At 35.9% G+C, this 27,125-nt stretch overlaps 1 protein-coding gene across 1 annotated transcript; it reads right to left on the bottom strand.

Moving 5' to 3' along the window:
* Window positions 1–3,815: 3,815 nt before the first annotated feature.
* On the bottom strand, window positions 3,816–26,805 carry LOC126821529 (uncharacterized). The gene is made up of 9 exons (XM_050549979.2): window positions 26,286–26,805; window positions 11,695–11,782; window positions 10,101–10,255; window positions 9,191–9,500; window positions 8,393–8,482; window positions 7,174–7,295; window positions 5,925–6,593; window positions 5,224–5,354; window positions 3,816–4,699 (listed from the first exon to the last, which is right to left on the bottom strand). Exons 1-9 carry the CDS (start codon window positions 26,416–26,418, stop codon window positions 4,556–4,558), a joined length of 1,842 nt encoding a protein of 613 aa, XP_050405936.1. The 5' UTR covers window positions 26,419–26,805; the 3' UTR covers window positions 3,816–4,555.
* Between the last annotated feature and the right edge of the window lie 320 nt (window positions 26,806–27,125).

Here is a 27,125-nt window from a genome sequence, read left to right as displayed (position 1 = left end):
TTTATGTATCCTTTTTATAAAAGCATAAGTACAGGTACTTGACGACCTGTTAGACATCAGATTTAAAAAGCGATTCTGAAGCCGTGGTGGCTAACCAGGAAGTATTGTGTTCGCTCCAGGTTTTGGGGGGAAAAGTTCCTGGCAAGGTCTGTGTATTATCGTTGGGATGGGATCAAAACACCAAGGTACAGTGTACACATTGGCGTGTACGTAAAAGAACCCTTGAATGTTGGAATTCGATATAAGAGTAAGCTGTAGCCCCGCCATCCAAACAGCATTTTCCTCATATCACACTGTATAACGTATGCCCGTCTTCATAAGCCAGGTCGTCGTCGGTTAAGAAAAGTAGGACGTTAAACCCCATTTCATTTCATTATACTGCAACTAGACCAAACTGTTACATTGCGGCCAATCGAATATTTATTGTGGATCAGTTGCAACTAGACTAGGCAATGGAGACTGCTATAGAAACAGAAGCACTCGGATTAACCCAAACGGTCTTCTCGGTTGGTAAAGGTTTGGGAGACAGCAAACCATAATGGCACATAACACAATTTGGATTTCGCATCGATGTGTGTTTTATTTGTGAGGTGGTTACCGTTTGTAATACGGGTTTTAAGTCATCAGATATAGCTTACGTTGAAAACAAGATTGGTTCAAAGCGTACACTACCACAATCAACATTTAACAACGCATTGGGGTGAGAGGGTGCAGGTCTCACAGAAGTACGTGTCCCTTCAAGGAGCTTGAGTTACCCAAAAATTTGAAATTTGAAAAGCATTTTTTACCCCCGCAGATTTAAAACCCCTAAATGTAGCGTATATGTGTACAAAGGGCGATAACTTCATTTTTGTTGGATGTAGACCATAATTATTTGTCCATTGATAGCAGTGTTTCTCCAGCTGTGGCACCTTCCTAATCTTTTGTCAGAAACTACGCTTTGCAACGCATGTCCTAAGTGGATCATAGTTTTGGATGTGCATGACCATCTGAAATCCGAGGCACCGCCATCCATGGTTTTGTTACTTTAAATTCCTAAATGAGTCGAATTTTCACACTCTTTTCAGATACTTTGCAAAAAGCTAACGCGAAACTGTTTCGAGATAATCTGACATAAACTGGCTATCACTTTAATTTTCTTATCTGAAGCGTATTGTAGACGTGACAAGATATCGGACTATAAGATATGGATTTAATTTTGAATAGCACGTTTGGTTTAATGTCATGTAACACATCCCCATAGTTCTGGACGTGTTTGATTTGATTAAAAATCCAGCTTTGGCTTTAAGTACAGCAATGGCTGAAGAAGGATTTCTCGAGCCCTTACTTCAGAAATATGAAAAATTTGTTACTTTCAGACAGATAACTCTGATTAAAATACAGATCTATATTTCGTTTCGGTTTTTTTTTATACTTTCGATGGCCTACACTACATGAAGATCTGACCGGTTGTAGCGATAAGTCGCATCAGAGGTCATAAGAGTGGATTTTGACCCTATGACGTCAGACATTTGATTAACCAATCAGCATTGATGTAACTAGTGGATTACTCACAGTTCCGTGCAAAACACGCCTAAAGCTCGCCGTAACAGACCGTTTCATTGGCTAATGGCTCACATCATTCAGAACACGTCAATGATAACAACTCTTCCAGATCCTATTTTGAACTATAAAAACGAAAGGAAATAGGATCTGTGTTTTACATGTAATTGGATAACTGTGTGCAATGCGATGTAGAAGATATCCGACCCAGAAGTATTTAGTCTAGTGTCTTGAAGTCGCCGGTTTACGTACAACTACAGATAAGATTTTGCATAGCACGCTTGTGCGCAAGTAAACAGACGTTGATTATTTATTGAAATAAATGATCTACAGTACAGATGAAATTAAATAAAATGGGATAAAACGTCTTACATTCGGGGCTAATGAAGTTTTGCACGGGCAGCGACACCACTGCCTATTCTTATTTCGAATTCTTATTTCGAAACTGTCAGGGTTTTTTTTTATGTAAACACGGGAACTTGGTCAGCAACGATATCAAACCCGGGACCTCACTCACTGAGCCATCCTTGCTCCTAAAATGCAGGTGGGCTTACAAACTCAAAGAAATTTGTACATTGAGTGGCATACTCCTCGCAGTGTTTCGTTTGATTAGACCTAATCCCACTCAAACACTGCTGTAACGAAAGCAAATTTCTCTTCCAAATTATGACTGGTCAATAGTCCGATTAATAACCAATACCCATCTGCGTAACAATATCATTCGAGTTTAAAGTAGCTAAGTCTCTAACTCAATATCATCCAAAGTCTTACACGTTGAAAACGCGAATTATTTGTTAATTCCAATCAATATTGATGTTTTGGTCTTACCGGGAAAAGGTAGGCTTCTGATATCCAATATTTAAGACAAAATAAACATTTTACCAATGGTACACGAATCGTGTACCATAGTGCGTTTCAGCGTCAGCGTCTCATGTCAAACGGTCACGCCATATCTTATCTGGAGAATATGCGCAATATACTGAAATAACCAGACGCTAGAAATTGCCATTCGGTTCAGATTCATGCCGTATTTCGCTGGACGTAACTGTTGTGAAATTAGAGTCAAAACGGAAACAATTGAATGTAAATCAGTTTATATACAATCAGATTGCATTATTATATAATTACTGCAACGAATATTCGATATTTTGCAGCATATATGTTTAACCATATCGTAATTTGGTCACTTGAATCGTGAGAGAAGAATTCGGTGATTTCGTTTTTAATGGTGTTCTAGCAGAACACTGAGTTCTAATGTCAGACACTGAAGATATAGGCATTGCGGCCTTTTCACTTGATTCGTGAGGAAGAATTCGGTAATTTCGTTTTTAATGTTGTTCTAGTAGTTTAGACATTGCGTTCTACTCTCAGACACTGGAGATACAGGCATTGCGGCCTTTTCACTTGATTCGTGATGAAGAATTCGGTGATTACGTTTTTAATCATAGGTTATCGCACTGTATAAGATCGATGAATCTATTCACCACAGTGGGTTAAATTTTATGATTTCTATTTAGTATTTCATTTGAGAAATTAAGGGCACACGTCACTTTTCCAGAATCCATTGTTGTTTAATTTATAATAAAAAGTATCAAATTATATCTTGTTTATTTTTTGTTTCATGACATTGGCTGCCGCTGCATCTAGTATCCGAACCCTGTCCTACTACATAAACAATATTGCTTGGAGACGAACAATACTTTCGCCGTTTTTAATACCTTAAATCACTGTCCAAAGACCAAAGTTTTAGGGAAGACCCCAGATTAAACGAAGGGCTGTCATGTTGCTGTAGGGGAAGAATAGACACACTGCCTCCAAAAGCTCAAAGTGATGCAATGTAACAAATCAATGTTCATTAATAGGAGTTATTTTCCTTGAATAGGACGACTCCCACCCCACCTCCTCTTTCAAGGCGTATTAGAATTTACTGCCTACATTCCTACATGTCTTCTCCAGGTGGGCTAATAAAAACGAGCATACGGCATGAAGTGTATTATGGAGGGAAAGGGGGATTGGCCCGAACAGCAACTGAACTGCGACTGTCAAGAGCCATAAGATCCCAGCGAAGTTTCTGGGCCAACACCGAGATCGAACTCCGGACCTCCTGATTAGCTAGTGAGCCAGCGCCTTATCCAACATGGCCCGTGGGATTCTTTTGTCTTTGTCAAGCATGCTATAGAATTGTGTCCTGTGGACATTTGAATGAAATGGAGAGGTCTGCAAAAGGTGTTGTATAATATAATTCAAAGATCAACAAAAGCACTCATGAAATAGATTAACAATATTTAATAATATACATATAATAGTTTAGTGTATGGGCAATTATAAAAAACGATTCCTACACAATAATATAGTAATATATACTAGGGCTATAGGACAACAATCAGCTAAGAATGTTCATATATGATAGAACTAGTAAAAACAAAAACAGCTGCGAGGAACGGATTAAAAACCCAGGAAAACTTTTTAAAACCCGTCGAATCCCGTAGTTTTACCATATTAATACCAAAACAGGCATATCCAAAACACACATCAAACGTAAGTTTTATTATTCAATATTCCTCTACAAAAGTATGACAATTTCTTGATCGGAACACGCAGTCAATATCCGGTTAGTAGCAGCGGTCGGAGGTCGAATTATTCGGGGCGTCGAAAATTATGAGACTACATTTACACCCAGTTTGATCGACACCCTATGTATTCGAAATAATCGCCAGTCATTTATATTTGACAGATTAGCTATAACACTTACATTGGCACCAATTTTATTCAAATATATCTACCGTTGCTGCCGTCATTTAAGTCAACCGAATAGGCATTATTGGTAACAACAGCCCGTCAACCAAGAGTTTGAAATGGCCTGAAGAAGAAATAAAGCAAAGGATTGTCAATTTGGGGGGCTGCAGAATGGGCTTTCGGAGATAGAAGCCCCGGGTTTTGATTTTTTAATTATTCCGAGAAGAAGGGCGAATTTGGAATTGGTATTTATTACATTCATTCTGTAGAGTAAAAATCATCGTGGAGCTATTAGAACTTTTAAATGGTCTAATTTATCAGGTTTTGGTGTGATGTAGCCGCCTTCATTTAACGAGTTTGTCAATGGCTTCTTTCTCTTCACATGCACACTACTACCGCGTTTAACTTGTAGTTGTAGATGCTGAAATAAAAAAGACAAGAAGAATATGTTATAACTCATCAAATAACAAGAATATTGTAAGCTGTCCTTGGACTCTATAGCATTTTGGACCTCAATATAATAATGATACATTAATTTTTAACACTCTGAATTCCACATCATCATTTTTAGGAAACTACAACCCCAACTTCTCTGGAAAATCCCGGTTAGCTCCCTTTACGCCTGAGTAATTTCCTATCACCCCAACCCGAACGGCACAACTCTTGAATGTTTATGCATACACAATCCACCCTGTCGGCACCTAGTTAAAGTTGGGTAAAATGAGATGCCGAGATAAACTGCCTTATTCAGCTGGCAATCGTGGGATCAAACACACAACCGTTCGGTTAGAGATCTAAGTCGCTAAAGCTATCGAACTTTCCTTGCTTGTGAATAAATTGCAGTTTAAACATAGGTCTTGTTATTTTCAGCGTCCATAGTTACCATTATATCCAACGTGTGAATAGATTTTTACGGTTGATATTCTATGAGAAAAATTAAGTTACCTCTAAATCAAGACGTTTCAACGGAGCTACTTGTGGGCCACCTTTAGGATTATCATAAGCCAGCCATTCTCTAATTCTTTCTTCTAATCCTATTAAAGCTTCATCATGTTCAGCTTTCCTTTCATAGTATTCTTTAAGAGATAATGAGAAAGTGACGTTCAGATAATAACATTTATTATCAATACAGAACACATTGGTAGTTTTAAAATAAGCTATCGCTTAGCTCTGAAACTACTTCTGCTAATAGTTACATGGGGTATTACATTGTATACCTTTTAAGGGTGTTTACTATTACATATTTTTTGCGGGATAGAAAGTGACACAAGTTTTTCAAAGACCCCTCACCACCCCCCCCCCAAAAAAAAAAACCACCAACCCCGCCGCCCACCTCCCACAAGTCGAAAATAAATTGCCGGAAGTTTTCGAAATTAGACCTGCGTCATAACCCGAGTAATGTGTATTTGGACTAGTTCAAATATTGACGAAAATAATGTCATAAATAAATATATAGAAAACAATGCCGTTTCCAAAGGCTTCGAATTTAGCAATCATTTCGCACACATTCCTTGCCACCAAATTCGCACTTTTTGTGAGGAGTACCGTTTCCAGTCACGCCCATTCCTGGTTGACTGAAATTTCAAATATGAAAACGAAACGAAATATTGATAATCAAACCGACTAGGGCTAGTGTCTTTACTCACCTAAAGCTTCTGGTGAATTTTTACGATCATAATCCTCATCATAATCCATAGGATTAACAAAGTTCCTGTACGAGGCGTTATCCATGAAATTTGGTGTTGCTAATTGTACAGAGCGACTTGATTTAGCGGCACTCGCCGGGCGTTGGCCATAGTTACTCTCCGATGCCGACCCACTTTGATATTGTGATGTTAAAAGTAATGTAGGGGGTATAGCACCGTGACCTTGTATTCGTTCCAAATCTTTCATCTGTTTAGAACGCAATTCATTTCTAGTTTTCTCTTTCCGAATACGAATCAACCGGAAAACGCTCCCAGGCCCAAAAATATCTATTAAAGGTCCTTTGTGGTTTAGGAATTCTCTCTCTGCCTCAGCCACTGTGATGTCTTTAAATTCTCGTTCTACCTCTCTAACTGGAGGTGGTCTGTTGCGAGATTTGAGTTTATCATAAAGATATGTTAATAAAGGTATTTCCTCTTTATTTTTTAACAATGAAATTCGTGTTTTTAGTTTCACAGCTAGTTGGTTTGTCATTCGATCTATAGTTTTTGGATGTTTCTTCGAAAATAATCGTTCATAGTGTTTAAGTTCAAGAACAAGTACTTCCGTTTTTTCTTTACAAACCGCCGTTTGCATGTAGGTATCTAGTTCCATTAATATCTCTACGTCACCTGAATATTAAAGCCATATAAATGTATCGGTAAGAGTACGAAATATGAAACCAAAAACACAAAAACTATCTGATAAAACTTACTATGCCTGCAATCTAATGAATTACTCCAGGAAATTAGATGCTGTAATTTTGACAAAAACAAAACAATCAGAACCTAATAAAGTTGGAGCCTTTCAAAGTTTCGGCGGAAGGGGTGTTAAATTATCTGACAAAGGGCATTATTTAATAAATCGGTAAGATTAAATACGACCAGTTTTGATAGAAAAATAAATTCCGACAAAAAGTTAAAAAAATTATTACACTTCGAGAGCGGTCAAGATTTCAGTCAGGGGAAGTAACCCTTGTAGCGATGGGGGTGGGGTGTTTTTTTTATATACAAATCAGTAACCTTGAATATACTGTAATGAATTTTGTTCAAACAAACCGGATTATGAATAGTCAGCAACAGATCAAGAGGTTGTTTGTTATTAAAGGAATATCAGATAAGGGGGTTAAAAGCTCGATTATATTAAAGAGCCACAGAACTCACACGAAGATATGATCTGTTGCTATGTAAATAGTAGTTTAAGTCAACTTACCAACGCTTTCATTTATTCCAAGATAGCATAGCTTCATTGTTTTAGGATTATCTCGTCGTTTTATATGACTCGAGTATTGAACTTCGGTTGGAGGTCGAACTTTCCCAACTTTTTGTATTAATCTATTAAAATAACAAGAAAATTACTAGTTTATTTATCAATATTTCATAGGAATAAATGATAGATAATAATAGGTATAATACAGATATTAACATTTATAGATGTTCAAAGATGCAATTTTCAAAAACCTAGCGTTGTAATACTAGTCGAGGCATCGTGTATTTTTTATCCTAATTCATTCTTACTCATACGCGGCTCATTTCGTAGCACTACCCTGTGCCACATATCTTTAATTTTGGTCTGATCGTCTAGTGGTTTGTTTCAATGTGGCGTGGATATTATTGTAACGTACTTTTAGGCTACACTTTGACTTCAACATTGTGTTTTCCCACGATACCCAAATCATATTTATGTAGCATCAATAACAATAGTTTTGATATACATTTTATGTCAATGCAGTTAAACAATAGTCTACATTACACTGCCTAAAGTAGCTAAGTCTCTAACTCATTATCATCCAAAGTCTTACACGTTGAAAATACGAATTATTTGTCAATTCAAATCAACATTGATGTTGTGATCTTACCAGGAAAAGGCAGGCTTCAGATATCCAATATTTAAGACAAAATAAACATTTTACCATTGGTACACGAATCGTGTACCATAGTGCGTTTTAGCGTCATTGGCAACAAGTGACCAGAAAGAACGAGGATTGACATACTCAACTGGAGAGCCTGCTTAATAGACTGGAATAACTAGACGCTAGAAATTGCTATAGGGATAAGACACATGGCTTATTTCGCCGAACATAACTGATTTGAAATTAGAGTCAAAATGGAAACAATTGAATGTAAATCAGTTTATATACAATCAGATTACATTATTACATTGCGACACATTTGGTCAATTTCTATTTCCCAAATATTAGCGATTTAGCTCCTTTAAAATTATCATTTTTTTTCACAGAGGAATTACTTGCCCTTTAATTTTTTTTTAAACACCCGTTGGCTGTTCGAATATTTTTCATTTAGTGCAATCGACGAACATCATGGTCACCGACTAAGAAAACTAAAATTTAAAAATCATCATCACAAAATATATGTGATTAGTTATTGATGTGATACGTTACTGTGAAGTAAAATTTCAAAAGAAAGCATACCTCTCTGCTTCATTGTCGTTAGCCTCCATGAACAGCTTCTTGTATTGGGAGGGATGTAAAGATGGATCCATCTGAATTTCAACCTGACCACTATGAAAAACAAAAAAGAGCTATGAAACTTTAAAAAAAAACAAGCTAATTTATTTTATACTAACATCTCATAGATTCTATATGAAGCTGGAAACGTTTTCTAGATTCCTAGGGCTTTTATCGTTGATGTCTGCAGTTTCTTACATAATTAGGTATCAACAGAATGCATTAGCTGTGTGAACTACCCAAACAGAAGTGCTCTAGAAATAGTTAACATACCATATCTCTGTCAAAGAAACCATCCATTTTAGTTAATAAGTTCAAACGCCGGATGCTTTTTTAGTCAAAATTATGAACGTCGTTACATGTGTAGTGTTGGTTATTAAAACAAACACAACCATAATATCTATAACAACTGGAACCACTTTTGTATTTAAAATGTTAGCATAGCTAGCAACTGTTGTTGTGCATGTAATTAAAACCGTCTACTCAGTTAGCATCGACTTACAATTCTAACTCATTGTATCATTTAGCTATAAAAGTAGCACTAGATCTCTCATTCTTTTGAAATATTCATATAACTCTATTTATCCAGAATTTCGAAACTTCCCAAAAACCCATTTCCCATACCAAATTGGAATTGGGATTACAATTATCCTTGAGGCTCCATAAAGTTATGACGGTTATCACTTCAGCTCGTCGACCACAGGTCAATTTTTTAATTCTTTTAGATTAAAATGGGTTGTCATCCTTAATGCGGGTACTTACCTTATTATAAAATAAAGTATATCTACTGGATCACCTTGTCTAACTAAAACGCTGTCGTAACTAAACGTCTGGGTATACAATGCCATAGACAGCTGTACACGGTATTTAGGAGCCCAGCTTCTGAACACTGAATTCATCTTGATGAAATCTGATTTCTTTTTTCTTTCTTGGAAGATGACATCCCTGATAGATCTGTTATATAAAGCTCTATCTATAATAACTAGATCTGTTGGTACATCTGCTATAATGGAAGCCGTTCTGAGCAAACCTTCCCGTTCCATCGCAACCTCCCCCACCGGTACTCCACCCCCTGTGGAAAAATCATTAATTCTAATTATGACCTTTTTTCTAAATCTACATTGATAATGATGCTGGTATTAATGAAAGTTTTTTTTTAAATTATTACAAAATAAATGTTGTATTTTTTCGACGAAATTAAAACCCCTAATTGATCTACCCAAAGTTAAAATTTTGTGGATAATCACCAATTATACATAACGCAGCATCACTATTTGTAACGTATGCAAATGAAATGAAATGAAATGATATGGGGTTTAACGTCCTACTGTTTTGCTCCGACTGGGCTAATGAAGTAACATATTCAAGTTTGCCTCACATATTAATAAATTATTTAATAATGGCATGTTTTGTAGTAGTAAGGAGACTTCCTCATTCCCAGATTTTGCATATCTAAATGTTATTTTAACATTCTTTACAGAATGTAGACTTGCTGTTTCATCCGATGCGGTTGGCCCATTGATTCTTTATGAGTGTTTCGTAGGGTAACATTTCTACTGTGCTTTTATCTTACTGAAGTGGGATGGATTGTGATCAAATGTATTATTCGTTTAAAACATAGCAAAACATTCCTGATCAAATTCGATATAAATGGTTAGTATTGAGATCTTACCAAGACGTACAGCACACAAGCCCAGTTTACTTCGGTCCAGTTTCCCTCCTTCTTTGTAAACAAACTGAACTTCGACCTCATTGTTCTCATCATCGACATCCTTATCTTTATTTAAAATATAGATAGCTAATTGACCATCTAATATTAAATAACAACTAAAATAGAAAAAAAAATAAAACGATGAACGTCGGATATATTTCAAGCAAGGAACGGAGCTACAATTGTTACTCATCATGTTGTTCTTGTTATTTTCATCTTTGGGCGATAGTGGGGGGTTGGCTGGCCGAATGGTTAGCAGGTGCGCGTTGCATCAGAAGGTCTGCCATTGAGACAACTGGCGTTGTTTCGGTTGTACGTAACAAAAAGTACCGGTGCCTGTACAATCTCTCGGTCCCCTGGTCCCCGCCCCCACTGCTAAAGACCCTTACGCGCAAGCGAATTATTGAAATAAAATTGAACCATATGTTAGTCCAGAATGGCCTAGATTGTGTCGAGTGGACATTAAAAACTCTCTCTTTGGGCGATATTCCGCCAATTCATATACGATCGACATGTAACTTATTCCTTGGAAAATTTCGCATCGATGGACCCACTTCGATTTTTGAAATGAATTCACAATTCCAAGATGGATGAGACGACGTCATACTCGCTTCCTGGTCTATAGTAACGAGTGTTAAATACTAAAGCGTTTGGGGTAAAATTTAAAAACGTATGGTTTGTAGTTTTTACACAATCTTAACCCACAACTCAACGAGTGTCGTGCACCATGGTGTTAGTTTAGGTATATTCAATGGACCCGATATTTCATATTAGACTTTAGATAATGTTGGTGATAGAAATTTAAGTGGTAGATTTGGTTTCTGTGATTGCTTGGTTGATATCAGTTATATTTCAGTAAATAAAATTGGTTATTTCTGAGTGGAATGCTATTAGATACCATTATTCTCGTCCTGTGCAACTATCTGAAACTCTTTGATACATTTCGTACTAGCTGTTTGGAATCTTTAATATTCAACTTAGGCTATACCTTCGATTTCTGTATAACCCATCAGATCGTATATTGAAATAAGGTTGGGACTGAAAACCCGCATTCAACACTCCATTTTTAGTTAAATAAAAGAGGTCCAGCTTTTTGAAGTTCTTGTTTTGTGGCTGGAGTGTTTTGTTGGGGGGGGGGGGTATATTTGACAGTTGTGTATCAATGAGTGAGTTGTTTATCAATGAAATGAAATGAAATGGGGTTTAACGTCCTACTGCTCTGCTCCGAACAGTGTGCTATAAGGGAATGTTGCCCGGACAGCCTACTCTTATATCGAATTCCAACTGTCAAAAGATCTTTTGCGTGCACGCCAATTGTACACGGAATCTCGGGTTTTCGTCCCATCCGAACATCACTGACAAGGGGGGGGGGGCACGCCGGGAAATCTGGATGAACTTTCTCCGCCTGTGCAGGGATCGAACACCCGACCTCCAGGCTAGCGAGCCAGCGTCTTACCCACTTAGCCACTGTGACCACCGTTGTTTATCAAATGGAGGTAAAGTGGGTGAGTACTGTTTGTTTGAAATAATTTATATTATCTATCTGGATACTCACCAGTCTCCGACTTCTCCTTGTTTACATATAATATCATCAACTTTTTTTCTTTCAAACCGACAATTTTTTATTATATCCTTTACAGATTCTGAAAAAAAATAAAATCATAAAGTATAATGAACATTATTTCAACCACTCCAAGATGCCAGAGGATCTATCAATAATTCTCGCAGATGGAATACTGTACATATTGGTGGAAATTGTGACCTTTATAATTAAACCAAAATGTAATTTGAAATAAGTTTCTTAAACTAATTTTAAAAAATATATCTTAATGTCGTTTCGTCTGAGTTTCTAAATCGAGTCAGGTAAAATATAAAATCTGGGATATAAAACGAAATTGACACCGCAAAATTATTTGACCCAAACGTTATTCAAATTAATAGAATTGATATCTGTAGATTTCATTCCGTATTATTAATTCTGCTATATCATTTTTACAAACGAGCCCATTCTTTAAGAAAGTAGTTTTATACCCATATGTGCTTTTAAAATTACATAGTAACAACAGTCTTTAAAGGGACCATCTCGATTTAACAAAGTTTAAAAAAAAAAATTCGTGTACGTATGAAATTTAAGCGCCAAAATATAGAGGAATGGTGTATTTGCCGTGTCTCAAAATTTCCACTCAGAATATTGAGTCGTTTGGACGTGAACTTCAAAACCGCTTATTCGGACACGTAACCCTTTTAAAGTTTCGGGTGATCTTTTTGTTGGGTCACCTGATAATCCATTGCCGTCCCTTTAGAGGTCTATACAGTGCATGGCCCACGTGATGTACTTGATAACGAAAGGTAAATTTCACCTACACGTTATTTTTATAAAATAAAAGTCTATCCAGACACCGTATAATACAGCTTGGGACACCATTCTGCATTTCCAGATGAAGACTGACGGGTTTAAGTTGTTTGAAAACGTATCACTTATATTGAGTTAGTTGCTCGGCCCTCAGGTAGAGGGTTGTAAGGGCTTTTAACACAAAATTAAGCAGTTTTAATTTCCAACAAATATAGCTTTTGGTGATTGCTCGGAAAGTCTGGGTGAGCTCTAATGAATTTCGCCCAACACGCCCTTTTTTTATAACGACCCAATTCTTTTACGTCATAGACTGAAATTATAATGCTACATTCTCATCGGACTCACTGGTTTCGTTATCTGAGCTAGAATCTGAGATCGATGGATCATCTACATATTGCGCTTTTCGCAGTAACTTTTCCTTATCGGGTTGTCTTTCCGGAATTTGCCAATTGTCAAGTTTTTCTAAACGCAGATCTTGTGCATGCGACTTTGTTGTTTGGCCTGTTAGGTTTTATGTATTGAACGTTTGTTCAATTATCCGATAATATGGAGTCCATCTTTCATGTAATTTATGTTTCCGAAGATGACTTTTATAATACAACGTTTTTACACTGCGTTTTCCTTAAGCTTTTGTTAACTAAAAGAAGAGCTTGATACTGATTTTGCAAGGCTATTTCGTGGGGATATACGTCGAGGTTTCAAAATACAGGATCACGATTATACAATAAGTAAAAAGGGGAAAACTTTGTAGATTCATTTAAATTAAGTCGAATAGCTGCAAAAGTTTGATTTAAATATAAATCCCAAGTGTTATAATTTTCTGCGATCTTTTTAGACAATACATCCCGAAGTGTACGATGAAAACGTTCTACTTTCACATTACTTTGCGGTTGATAAAACGAGCTAAGGACATGTTTAATATACTTTATTCCTTAAGCGTGTTATTAATAACCTTATTTACGCTGCCGTTGTCTGTAACCAATTTCAACAGACGATATCATAGAACTGCATAGGTGGAATTTGTTTAGTTAAAGACCTCGGTTGACATAGCACACATTCATTTACATGGTTATGAATGCGGACATACATGTTTGGGAAGTAATAATGTCTTTTAATAGTATCGTGAATTTTATCTACGCCTAAATGTCCGTTATCATCATGATATTGTTTTATTACAGTATTTTGAAGGTGTTCAGGTATGTATAACCGCACTGTCGGGTCATCATCGGGACTTGAAATGAAATGTCGGAATTATCCATATTTAAATTTATTTTAGCAGGCAAATCTTTATCTGGAACAGTACAATTTACATATCTATGGGGATCAGATTCATTTGAATTGAAGGCACTAATCTCAAACATATTATCACTTGCGCGTGGTTCAGTTGTTTTACAGGAACCGTTATTATCATTTGATGCTTGTTATGACGGAACACTAGAGAGGAGATCGGCTATAGAGTTTTGTTTTCCGGGTATATATTCAACCGTCAGTTACATCCCGTAATTCCCAATGCCCATAACTGCATGTATTTTCTTATTTTGCATTGGTAATTCCAAAAGATATTGTAGAGGCTTATGATCAGTTCGGATCGTAAATTTGCCATTATATAAATAGTAATCTAACTTTTGTAACGCATAATGGATTGCATAAACCTCCCTCTCTACCACACTCCACTTCATCTGTGAATTCGACACTTGTGAGACAAAAAGAAAATTGGTCGTTCAACTTTGTCTCTGTTTTAATCCTTATGTACTTGGAACAAAGCTGCACCTATAGCCATATCACTCACTCACTTCAGTGTAACGTATATACGGTAAATTAGGAAATGAAATGAGATGAAATGGGGTTTAACGCCCTACTGTTCTGCTCCGAACTGGGCTAATGAAGACGGGCATACGGCATACAATGTGCTATGAGGGAAATTTTACCCGGACAGCGGCACTATGGCCTACTCTTATATCGAATTCTAACTGTCAAGGGATCTTTTACGTGCACGCCAATGTGTACACGGGCCCTCGGGTTTTCGTCCCATCCGAACGACTAGACAGCTGTCCTTGTCATGCCCTCCGTCCTGCATAACTGGCAAGGGGGAACAACCCTGGAAAGCCTGGGTGAACTTTCTGGGCCGAATGCAGGGATCGTACACCCGACCTCCGGTAAATTAGGATCTGTGTAAGTTAACAACGGAATCGTCGTTAAACTTTCTATCAGAAATTCAAAAGCGCAATTTTTTAACAATTTGGTACAAAACGTCTATAATAACTATACATTCCCATAAACTCCTAACCTCGTTTACCGTACGAGGTTAATCCATGCCCTGTATCACACCAACCCTATACTGATCCGTTTTAATTTCTCTAGGAGTGATCACAAATCCTAATTATTTAGTTTGTTGTTAAAAGAAATTAAATTTAGGGGTGGGGTGGGGGGTAATTTCAGCACATGTTGTCTCAATCTATCAAATACAACTTTTAATATGTTCATAATGTTCTCGTTTTGAACGAAGATAAAATCAGGATAGTATATTGATGGATATTTTCACAATGATAAGGACTTTACCAAAATATCACTGTTTTTTCTATACAGTATATAAACACATCAGTCAATTTCATTTTTGAGTACGTGGGATCTGACTCTAGGGAAAGTGTGAACCTAATAATTAGTTAAAGATACAATATGGTTGCAAAGACCATAGTATTACATTAGTTAACCATTTGTGTCCACTGGACGTTAAATAGCATTCTCTTTCCCCCTTTTTTTCTTACGATTGTTTTTTAACCCTTTGCATATAACATTATAGATATCTAGACCTGCGTGGGATAATCAACGAAGATTAAGTCAGGGGACACCGTAACCAAGTTGAGAAAGTGTAATATAATCTTTTGTAAGAAGAAACGACTGACACATGTAAATTTTCTACTTATGGTACATGTATATAGATACATTACTTAACCTCATATTGACCTCTTGAAATCTACATTTCAAAAGGAGGGTGCTTTTATTTCTATGTACAGTATGACAAGTGTATGATCAAGGACATATTGCTGATCAGTTTTCAGTAAAGATAAAAAAAATCTGAGCACGATTCGTCCTTTTATCAATGTTTAATCTGCAATCAATGAATGGTTAATATCGATATTTTCGTACTTATACACTTATTATCTGGACAATAAATCAAAGTATCATAACATAACACCTTAAAAAGTCATTCTAACTTTGAAATTGTATGTGGGACACCCACAATCAGTAACGAATCTGGAAACTGTGAATAGGGGTGGGGTGGAAGGTCCAAATCTAGGGCGTCATCCACAATCCCACCCCATAATGAATGTCAACGAAATACGTAATAAAATGCATAAAAAATATAATTCTGAGCGCCCCGGTAGAACATAGATAGTATTGCCTATATAGTTGTTCGCCGGAAAGCAGATTTGTTCAAGTTAACATAAAGTTCATTTAAAACTAAGATTGTTATTGATTTTGTTATTATTTTTGTGGGAACCTTAGTGGCGCTTACTTGGTCCCAGGGGCGCTTATCCCCCATCCCCACCCAATTAATTTCGCACCTACTCACAATACCAGACTGACAATCATATAGGTCAGAATATCTGTGCAAAGAATAAATGTTGCAAGGGAAGGGGGAATCAGGATTATTAAATTGGATTCATTCATTATATCGTCCGTCCATCCTTCCTGTTATTTCTTCTAGTAAATGGATTTTAATAAAACTTGGAATATATATTCACTACGTTCATTATTACAGTTACTCGAATATCGAATATGCGAACGACTAGACAACACTCTGAATGTCAACACCGAAGTTACTACCAAATGGGTACCGGGCTTGAGAAATCATAAGGTTATTCACGTCCCACGCCAGGATTCAAAGTTGGTATACCTAAGTCACAAGTCCAGTTCCTTTACAGCTAGAATACCGCGGTTCGGTATGAAACACAATAACTTTACTTCTACTGGACGGATATTGTAAAACTTGAAATCTATCCACTAGGCATTGTGTAGAAATGAAATGAAATGGGGTTTAACGTCCTACTGTTCTGCTCCTATGCTGGGCTAATGAAGACGGACATACGCCATACAGTGTGCTATGAGGGAAATTTTGCCCGGGCAGCGGCACTATCGCCTACTCTTATATCGAATTCCAACTGCCAAGGGATCTTTTACGTGCATTCCAATGTATACACGGGACCTCCGAAGGACTAGACAACTGTCCCTGTCAGGCCCTCCGTCCTGCATCACTGACATGGGGGAACCACGCCGGAAAATTCGGATGAAGTTTCTCGGCCAATGCAGGGATCGAACACCCGACCTCCAGGCTAGCGAGCCAGCGTCTTACCCACTTAGCCGCGTGATCCCCCCATTGTGTAGAAGTTTATAGAGAATACTATAACATTCTTATACAGCATTATGGTGTGTCATTCCATAATTTCTTAATTGAAATCACATACAATATCCGGTATGTTTCCGAATTATTGGGGTCGCGTGGGGGGGGGGGGGGCGGCATTATAAGATCAATTTTATATTCGTTCCGTAGACTGCACATGTATCCAAAATAAATCACAGTGGATGTTCCCTTCTACAGATAAGATGAATATTATGATATGTGAAATCAATTGTGGCCATTAATAAAATTTTGACGGTGTTGACTTTGCAAAAGTTTACCTGCGACTTACAAGTTAGTAAGGTAAATAAATTTACTTTTATAGAAAGCCACTCGCATAAATCGTGGAACATATATACAACATAAGTGTATAAAAGATAACCTTTCACTCAGCTAGAGAAAATAACTTTGTTCCCATATTTATTTGTTTTTCTTATTTACACAATGTTTAAATCAAGCGAAATTTATACAAACACCATAGAGATCACTTATAATTGATTTATTGTCGATAAAATGCCTGTCATCTGGTTTACTGCCCTTTCAGTCAACCCTTTAAATTGTTAATTCATATCTCAGCACTAATAATTGTAGAGTAAATAAAAGAAAACGAGCGCCTAAGAATAGACGTGATTATTCATTGTATATGGGATATGGAGATATGTCTACCTAGATAAGAACAATGGTAACTTGTATACATGTATAATGAAATTGGGTTTATGATATATTATATCCTAAAGAAACATGTAATAACATGCACACGTGATATACAAGAGGACTGTCAACTTTCTGTCCTCACTGTTGTTGACAATACAAATTAGCTGGTCTTCAGTTCTTCTTTTAATAATATATGTCCACAGCGACAAGGATGTATCACAAGGATCCCAAACATGACCCTTGTCATTCATACAAAGTGCAAATATCACGATCAAAAGTTTTATTTGTTTTAAACGACATGAGGTTGAACTTGCTATTGATCATAGATTCTATTTGATTATCTATTGACGTTTTATTATAATCGTTACATAATTTATCATTCATTTCCTGCACTCAGAACAGTCGTCAAGCAATCTATGAATATTAATGTCAGTTCATTTAAGACACTCAATAAAACATCTTGGTTAAAATCAATGGACACAGTTGACCAGAGTGGTACTTATTGACCGATGTTTTAACGCACCAAATATTATATTCAAGCAATTTTCAGGGGTATATCAAATCGTTTCAATACGTGCCATTTGCTTACAGGTATACTGAACTACCGTTCTTTTGGTGTTTATCAGTCCTTTAATTGATCATTGCTATTGATAATCAATAGGGTTCTTTCTTGCAAAAAGGAGGACAACCAAAATAAATTCTAGAACGATAGGTAGCCTCTATTGCGTTAACGAGAAATATGAACAACATGCATTTTGTTGTTCAGTATATTTAAGTCAACAAGTGTCGGTTCTCAATCTGCGAACTGATAAATTTTATGACATGATTAAAAGAAGATACACTGCACGGTAAAAATAATCTAATATTCCTAAGTACAGCTTAGGTCAATACATATCGTCGGTGCTTTGGTAACCAAGACCTTTCCAAACTTAATATGTTAAAAAAAAATACGACTGCTAACTGTTCTTTAAGCTGTTAATACTACACTAACAACAACTAGTCTCTCGTGAACAGCTTTAATCTCAGTCTACTCATTGAATCTAAATAACCCAGCAACCCATTGATTATTTACATTAATGTTACGAAGATCCCCAAGTCTAATACTCAGTTTCCTTATTTAAATTTAACCAAAATAGTAATAATAATTTAGACGATTATAGGAAAATTGAATGTCATCTTGTCTCGATGTTGTTGGGGAGAAGTAAGATATTCGTCCATCATGAACTGGCTAGATTAAAATGTAACTTACGTAAGAGTTGGTCGATTTTACTACAAGGGCAATGTTGGTATCCACCAACTTTTGATATATTATAGAAATGATTAAACAGTTTACAAGTATAATCTTAACATTGAAATATTTGCCATGGTTGATCCTTAACAAAGATTTTGGAAAGGTGGATGCGAGTGTGATTTAGATGACAAGGTATCTCATTGAGCTGTTTGTCGTAGGCCTGTTTCAGCCAGGAGTGGGGTGAGTGGTCTAACGAGTGCGATTTAGATAACACGGCCTCTCCTTGGACCAAGTGTGTAATTTCGACCCAATAGGCCGCTGCAAGCAACAAGTTGTAGGTCTGTAGTCGCCTGCCCAACCTCGTGGGGTTTCTCTGGTTTCCTCTTAGTGTCAAAACCATGTGCACCCAAGCAATGTATTACAATACAGAAATGACCTAGTCGTATTGATTGAGGTTTATCACCATTCACCAGTCCGCGTCTCGATCTCCATCTCGAAATGTTTTAAAAGATGATTTGAGGAGCTGTCATTTTTATTTCTCTATTACCAGAATATAAGTTGGTGGCCATTTCCTTTAAATACAAGTCGTATCATAAGTGGATAAGATGTGGAAATGGGAAAAAATTCCTTGGCGCACAACCTTCCTGGCTTCAGAAAAGTCGTGATTTTTTCAATTCTTTATATCTCATTAAGTATGTTTGGTTTGGTATTGTGTAGCAACCCGTCTGATCATAAATCTTGCCCTGTCATTAATAGGTTAATAATTTCATAAATACTGTTCTGTTCGGAGACGGGTGAGCTACATTAAAATTGATCGATAGACAAGGATCGTCTGAAGTAAAAGCCACTTCATCAAAGTGGCGACATCAACGTTTGCCTGCACTGCCAGCGCCTAGTGCTGTAAAATTGTCGTAAGAAAACTCTTATAACGTAAATCCTAGTTGTTGCCATAACACGATACAAAATTATGTCTGGTCACCTACAGAAAACTGAAGGGTTATTATGAAATGTTACAACTGGTTTTAATGCATGTAATTTGCTATTGAGACAACAGCAATGTGTTTTAAAGGTACAGTATCCCGTACTTAAAGATGCATTATGTAAGATTTGGATAAAGAGCTGACAGTTCTCGCTATAATAGTTAAAATAAATAGATAATGAAAAGGGAATATGTTGAAAACTTCAGCCAAATTACTTCATTCTGAGCGGCGTTATTGCTACCTTTGTTACGATTATCTATTTTTAAATTAAATCATTAACTGCCAATCGTATTTAAATCAAAACTATCCGAAGTTCTAAAGAGTTGAATATGGGCACAGCATGTAAATAAATGTCTAATTAATGATTTATATAACATTAGGCCGAACGATATACAAAACATGTATTATGATCAGCTAAATTTCGGGTCGCCATCTTTGTTGTCTGAGGACTGAAGAAATGAAATAAAATGAAATGGGGTTTAACATCCTACTGTTCTGCTCCGACTGGGCTAATGAAGACTAAGCCACGTCGGAAAATCCTGATGAATTTCTCCGCCAATGCAGGGATCGAACACGCGAGCCAGCGTCTTACCCACTTAGCCACCGTGGCTCCCTGAAAACTGAAGGTTAACTCATTTATATTAATATGTTAGGGCAGATCACTATCAATTTCCCTTAAGACTCCGATATTAATTCTGGTCTCTATGCAAGGCTCCAACTTTTTCCCAAATTTTCTACAGTCAGAGAAACAAATGTCTTTACTCCAAACTTGGTATGAGGTTGACATCCTAATTTTGAGTTAGACAAACTAGAAGTAGCATACTGAAAACTAGTAACTATCACCGTAAGAGACCTCTTAACGCTGTTATCCTTCCGCCTGCATATTTTCCCAAACCTTTCAGAAAATGTTAATTTAAAGTCTCTTTTTTAATTCAAAACAGAAACACAAATGGCCATCCAAAAGGGGGCAGGGAAGGGAGTTCTAGCCAGAATTTCTCCTGTCCACTCTATGGCAAATAAAAAAACTCCTTTCTTCTTCAATAACGTTGATGGCAGGAGTACTATGAATACTAAATCTATGTGTTTTTGATTGATCGGACATTTTACACAAGCGTGTTTTATAAAATACGGATTGATAATAGCACGGAATTCCCCCGTGACAGAGAAGCATGACGGGGGGGGGGGCCTGACAGCTGTCTAGTCGTTCTAATGGGACGAAAAACCGATGTCCCATGTACACATTGGCGTGCACGTAAAAGATCCCTTGACAGTTGGTCTTCGATATAAGAGTAGGCCGCGGTGCGGGCAAAATTTCCCTCATAGCACACTATATGGCGTATGTCCGTCTTCATTAGCCCAGTTCGAAGCAGAACAGTAGGACGTTAAACCCCATTTCATTTCATTTGTACGGAATTCGTTGATTCTCTAAAAGTTGACAGGGTCCTTTAAAGCATAATATAAATAGTAAATCACAAATATTTTTGTTATGGTATGTATTAAATATGCTAAAAACATAATCTCGATTCCAGTCTATATAACTCAACAAATCATAAAATAAGGCTATTTTCATTTCTTAATATGACGAAAACAAACAAAACTCCATTGTTGAGAAAATAACAATGAATATAATATACATATAGAAGAGGCTTTCTGAATGGATGTGGCTGACTACAATTTTATATACAGATTACAATAGGATAAAGTCATTTGTATACTATATTATGTGTATGAATTATTAGAACGTGTAACTCTTTATAACAACATATTATACGTCTGTGTGAAATAACCAAACACCTATATCTGATTTATTTTACGATTTTAGCACCTTCTTGTAACATCATATAACACCCAATAACATCCGTACAACTCTTTATTAAAAGTTTTATAGGATATGTCTTAGTAAGTTAATAGTTTGTCTTGTTTTCTTACACCTAGTCCCAGATCGCTGACTCTTTGCTTTATTGTTTATATGAACATTTTGAGAGCTGGTGAACAGAAGGTACGGTGGGAGCCGAGGTTCTTTTTGCTTAGTTTTCGGAATCTTTGACTTTTCTGGGGATTTTGGCAATCTTCGAATTGATATTTTTCTGAAACAGCTTAGATTATGTTTCTTTCAGGAGATGTGTCCCAGTTCTTTCTACGAAAATTAGAAATGCTGACACGTGCTGTTCTGTTGATTTATAGATAACATTTTCTAATTTAACTCAATGGAAGATCTAAAATGCATCTTGGAAATAGTAAAAGATTCAAGTTTTGAACAGTGTATGGAGAGGAATATTAGAGGCATAATTGGTGTGACGATCCTCAAGAATAGACAAAACAAAGGGTCTTATCTTGCTCATTGGCCCCTAGCCACCATCCACATCAACAGCCATGTAAATGGCTGGGGAAAATCATCACTTTGAACTTGATTATGCCTAATGACAGTTAACAGTGTTGAGTTGATCTTCTCAGTCAGTTCTCTACCCATATGAGAAATTTGTTAATTTCGGTATCATTCAATAGTTAAGCAAGAACATGCATAGAAAATAAAATTGACAAACCAGACTTTAAAGCCCTTATAAAGGGCTATAATAGAGTTTAAGATAATGAAATAAGATTTCGAATTAACCTAATTGAATACTTTATTTTGACCTAAATCAAAGCAATTTAGAACCTCTAAAATGGTATTTTTGATAGACATGTTCACGACCCGTTTTCTTGTGCCTTTATTACAATTATCATGAACACTTAATCTATATAATCTATATAACCTATTAGCTCAATAGGCTATGAGCTAGGCTATATCTTTTTATGCTTCCATATTTACCAAGACGGGAAACGACATTCATAAAAACCTCAAACGGACATCATTCATTATATTAAGTCACTAATCAAAGCTCAATTAACAATAATCTCTAGTAGCTCTATTTGAGTTTGCTTAATATGTCATTAAGTTCTTGAACTTATTAAACGATTTTTTCATGCATTGTCATTTTATTTCACTTTGAAAGTATTGATATTAATATAAACATTGATCTTAAAGTAGAATTATGCTAGTTAGGCAAGTGCAAAATGAATTGTCACCATTGCTTGTATGTTGTGTATTCAATCCTAAATATTTTGTGTTTTAATGGTTTTAAAGAACCTTTCTCGAAAATATGACATACATATGTCACGCCATGTTCTATGATCCTTTGTGGTACAAACACTAACCGATATACAGGTTATACTTATTACTTATTTTATTGTATAAAAGTTATCAAAATATTCTTAATGTAGTGAACTTTTGAATGCTTAAACGCGTATATATTGATCTATTGAACCCTGTCAATAAGTGCGTATTAATCTCTTAATTGTTACTTTCTTAACAAAGCTAGAATCATTGCAATACGTGAGACACCAACGTTGTTATTTAGCTACTTAATTCGTCTATAGAAATTCTTTAAGCACAGAAATAAATGAACTGGGAATTTCCTATCAATCCCTTTTTACTATTCCTTTTTTATATTCAATGCCGTTTTTGTGGTTGAAAATAGTAGATAATCGATTCTTCCCGACAAATGATTTTCATATTTTAATATATTGTGTCTGGCTATCAAGTATTTAGCCTGTAATTATCAGAGTTTAATTATAATTCTAATATTGACGACAATATTTGTAATGATTCTAGTGTATTTCGAAATTGGTATATTACTTATCTGTGCGACATCAGGACCATCTATCTAAGTTGGTTTTATTCTCTATTATTTTGTTCTGTTAAATTCTTTTCTGAGAAATTCTAACCTTCGAAAGTGATTTGTAAATCGTCGTGAACTATAAAGGCGTGGGAAGAAATATATGTGTATTAAAATCCGAGATAAGACTTTTAGTAATGTGTAATGTGATTTAAGTAGTATTTGAGTAAAAATTAGTGTCTTCACATTATGTGGTGTTATTTATCTTTAGTATCATGCGGATGAATATTTTAATAATAATCGAAAAATGAAAACAAAAATAAAATAATATGAAATGGACCATATGATGTCCATCGTCCTGTTTTGCTTTTTTGGTCACTTTGAGACCAACAAGGTATTTTGCCTTTAAACAATAAAGGAGATTTCCCTGTAAATATAACGGAATGAATGAGGTTAACGTTTTGTCAACACACCATTTCGGTCATTTTGAGACTCAGACATGATAATTTCAATTTTAATATGCAATGCCAGTGGCGGAGAGATTTTGTCATCGAGTCCCAATTAGCAACGGGTATTGTACATACAAAGGACTTTAACAAATCCCACAGGTTCTTCTCGACCCAACCGGACACGCCGCTACTGTAAATGTTATAATGTAATAGTTAGCTGATTATACTTGATGTAATAATTAGTTTAAACATATTTTATTTTATTCATTGAAGGACAATAGGATGAGACATAAGTTTTTTTTAACTTATTAAGTCTTCTCCTTTATATAAATTTATTAATCATAAAGCATACTAGTATTACAATAAGATACATTTATATGAAATATGAAACATGAATAAATGTAATAAATGTATTCTTACTTTTAATAATAATATTTAGAATTCATTCAAAAAATTTGAAGCTACCATGGTTTCCATGCGTATAAGTATTTGTATCAGTTGTTATAGTAATATTTATCATTGTAAATATAATAATGAGGTATTCTGATGTGATGATATTACTTATAATAACATGTGAATGAGTATTTTAACAGCACTGTCATATCTAGATGTAATAATGAGATGTGATGATCACAGTGGTATGCATGTGTATTTTTAACAGCATTATAGCTGCAATATATTCTTCAAAAAAAAGTAGGAGATATTGAAATGCAAATACCTATGCAGGTTGTGATATGACAAATAGTCATGGACACTTGACATGCTTTGCGAGTGTGTTCAGATGAAGAACTTATCGCCCCAACAGAACGACTGAGCTGCACGTGCGACACGCAATAGCGCCATACACGTGGGAGGGGTTCATTGCCAAATTTGACACGTCAAGGAAGGGTTGATGAAAACTGCCGCGTGCTGGTTTATCCTATCCATGTTGCTTTCCTATCCGTTCTTGCATAAGAATTACTGTTTAGCGTATCTTTGCTTTAATTTGCTACGTGCTATTGGCATGCTTCAAATGGGTTCTACACAGCGAGCAGTAGCCAACATGCTTAATGTGTCACAGCCTGTGATCAGCAGACTGTGGAACCGGTACCAACAAACACACAATGTTGATGATAGACCTCGTTCAGGTCGTCCTAGAGCCACTACACAAGCCCAGGATCGATACATTCGTACACAAGTCCTGCGAAATCGAGACAAACGGCCAATCAGCTTTACGTAAACTTGTAACAAGTTACAGGAATTCGAGTTACACTCCAAACGATTAGAAATCGGCTACATGCAGCCCATTTGTATGCGCGAGGACCGCGTGTTGTGCCTCTATTAACTCGCCAGCACATGCAAACAGGCGTCAATGGTGTAGGCAGCGTAGAAATTGGGGTAATCGTCGATGGGCGCGTGTATTAAATTAACATTTAAACATTGCATAAAAGTCTCTCTGGTTTTTTTATGAGAGTGCCACTTCTAAAATCATATTTAATATCATTTCTGTAATAAATCCTACTTTACATTGTTAAATGTGTACTCAGTAGGTGGATCATTTTATGTAAACATTTGTAGTATACACAAATTATAAATTTAACCATAGATATCATACAAGTGTCCCGTCAACGGTATTTTAATTACAACATTAGTTATTTATGGAAGGTAAGTACTCCCAGTTTATGGCTAATATTTTTTTATAATTATTATAATGGGAAAAATAATTTGACTGAAGTTCTCCACATTTCAAGGGATCTAATAATGTACAAGCGAACCATCGGATAATCCCCCTAGGCATCTGTGATGTTCCCATCTTCCCCAAATAAGATTGTTTTAAAACAACTTATTATCGATATGTTCACATACAAATGTTTTCGATTTAAAGGTTACACAGCTCTAAGTCAATAGTATCCCAAATTATTCGACGTAAAATTCACGAATAAGAATTCAATATTGACCCATTTCAATCAATGGACTCCTGATATCTAATATTTAAGACCAAAAGATCATTTTAAAACCAGTCACCGTCGTCATGTTCTCTGTGGTCTTGATGAACAAAGCAAAACATCTCCCACTGAAGTAATTAACAATGTCTGATCCATAAATGACGACAAGAAAAATAGATAAACTTACGATGGACTAACAAGGCGCAACCGACTATCATTCATTTTGGACCGCCCACGTATTTCACTTAACGTAACTGATTAGAAGTTACCATAATTGAATGTTGAATTAAAAAATGAAATGTAAATCAGTTTGTATTATTCATCTTCATCTGTTTTAAAGTTCCAAACAATTAAACTATACGTCTTTTAAAATTATTTCATGCTGTTTTCATATATATTTAAAGTAACCATATCGCACCTTTGAATAATTTAATTACTGTATAATTATTATCGGATTAAAATCTGATAATAATTACCATAACAAATTTTAATATCCTACCTGCTCCTATGGTACTTAGTAACTGGAACCTTTTCTCAAACCAGGTTACCAGGGGTTGAATTCTAAAGTCATCTTCTCGTGCTTCAACAGGTTTAGACAGAAGCGTCACAATCCTTTCATACACATTGGACATGTTTCTTTCTTTAATACTATATTAAAATAGTTATGACTTTCACTTACACTGATCTTTTATCACAGGCAGACGACAATTTCTCATAATATGAAACTCTGAGAACTTATCCAATATCATTCATATTTAAGAGTCGTGTCCTTCAAACACTTTTTTATAGATTATCGACTATAGCTTAAACATCGATTAGCCGCTCATCCAACAATTCAAAAGAGTTTAAAATTCAGAGACTGACTGCCATGTTAGATCGAATATACTCCTTTTAGTCAGTGCCTATGTATTGCTAACGGTGTTTACACATAGTAATAAATGGATGTCTTTGTGTATAGGTTAATAAAGATCTCCCCGTATGAAGTATTCACTGAGATAGCGTGTTATAAGTTTTACAATAAGTCGGGTCTCAACAGAACAAACAGGACTATAAACACCCAATGTCAACAAATATACCAACGATAAATAGTAAGCTCGCCAACAACGGTCTGTTGAGTGACTATTTAACGAATTCCTATGTGGGAGCCTAACTCTACTAAAACACATTTAATAAGCATATCTGTGATTTAAGGTAGAGATCGTATTGTTCTATAACGTCTTCTGATCACGGACTGGTTGATCAAATATCGATTTATGTGTATCAATATTTTTCATAAAAGCAGCACTGTCTCTAATTAGTCCATAAAACTGTTCGTTTATGATTAATGCCACACGAACCA

This window comes from Patella vulgata, chromosome 1, assembly GCF_932274485.2.
Source record: "Patella vulgata chromosome 1, xgPatVulg1.2, whole genome shotgun sequence".
Classification (NCBI taxonomy): Eukaryota; Metazoa; Mollusca; class Gastropoda; family Patellidae; genus Patella; species Patella vulgata.
The sequence above is the reverse complement of the archived record's forward strand: the minus strand, read 5'-3'. Positions and strand labels throughout refer to the sequence as shown.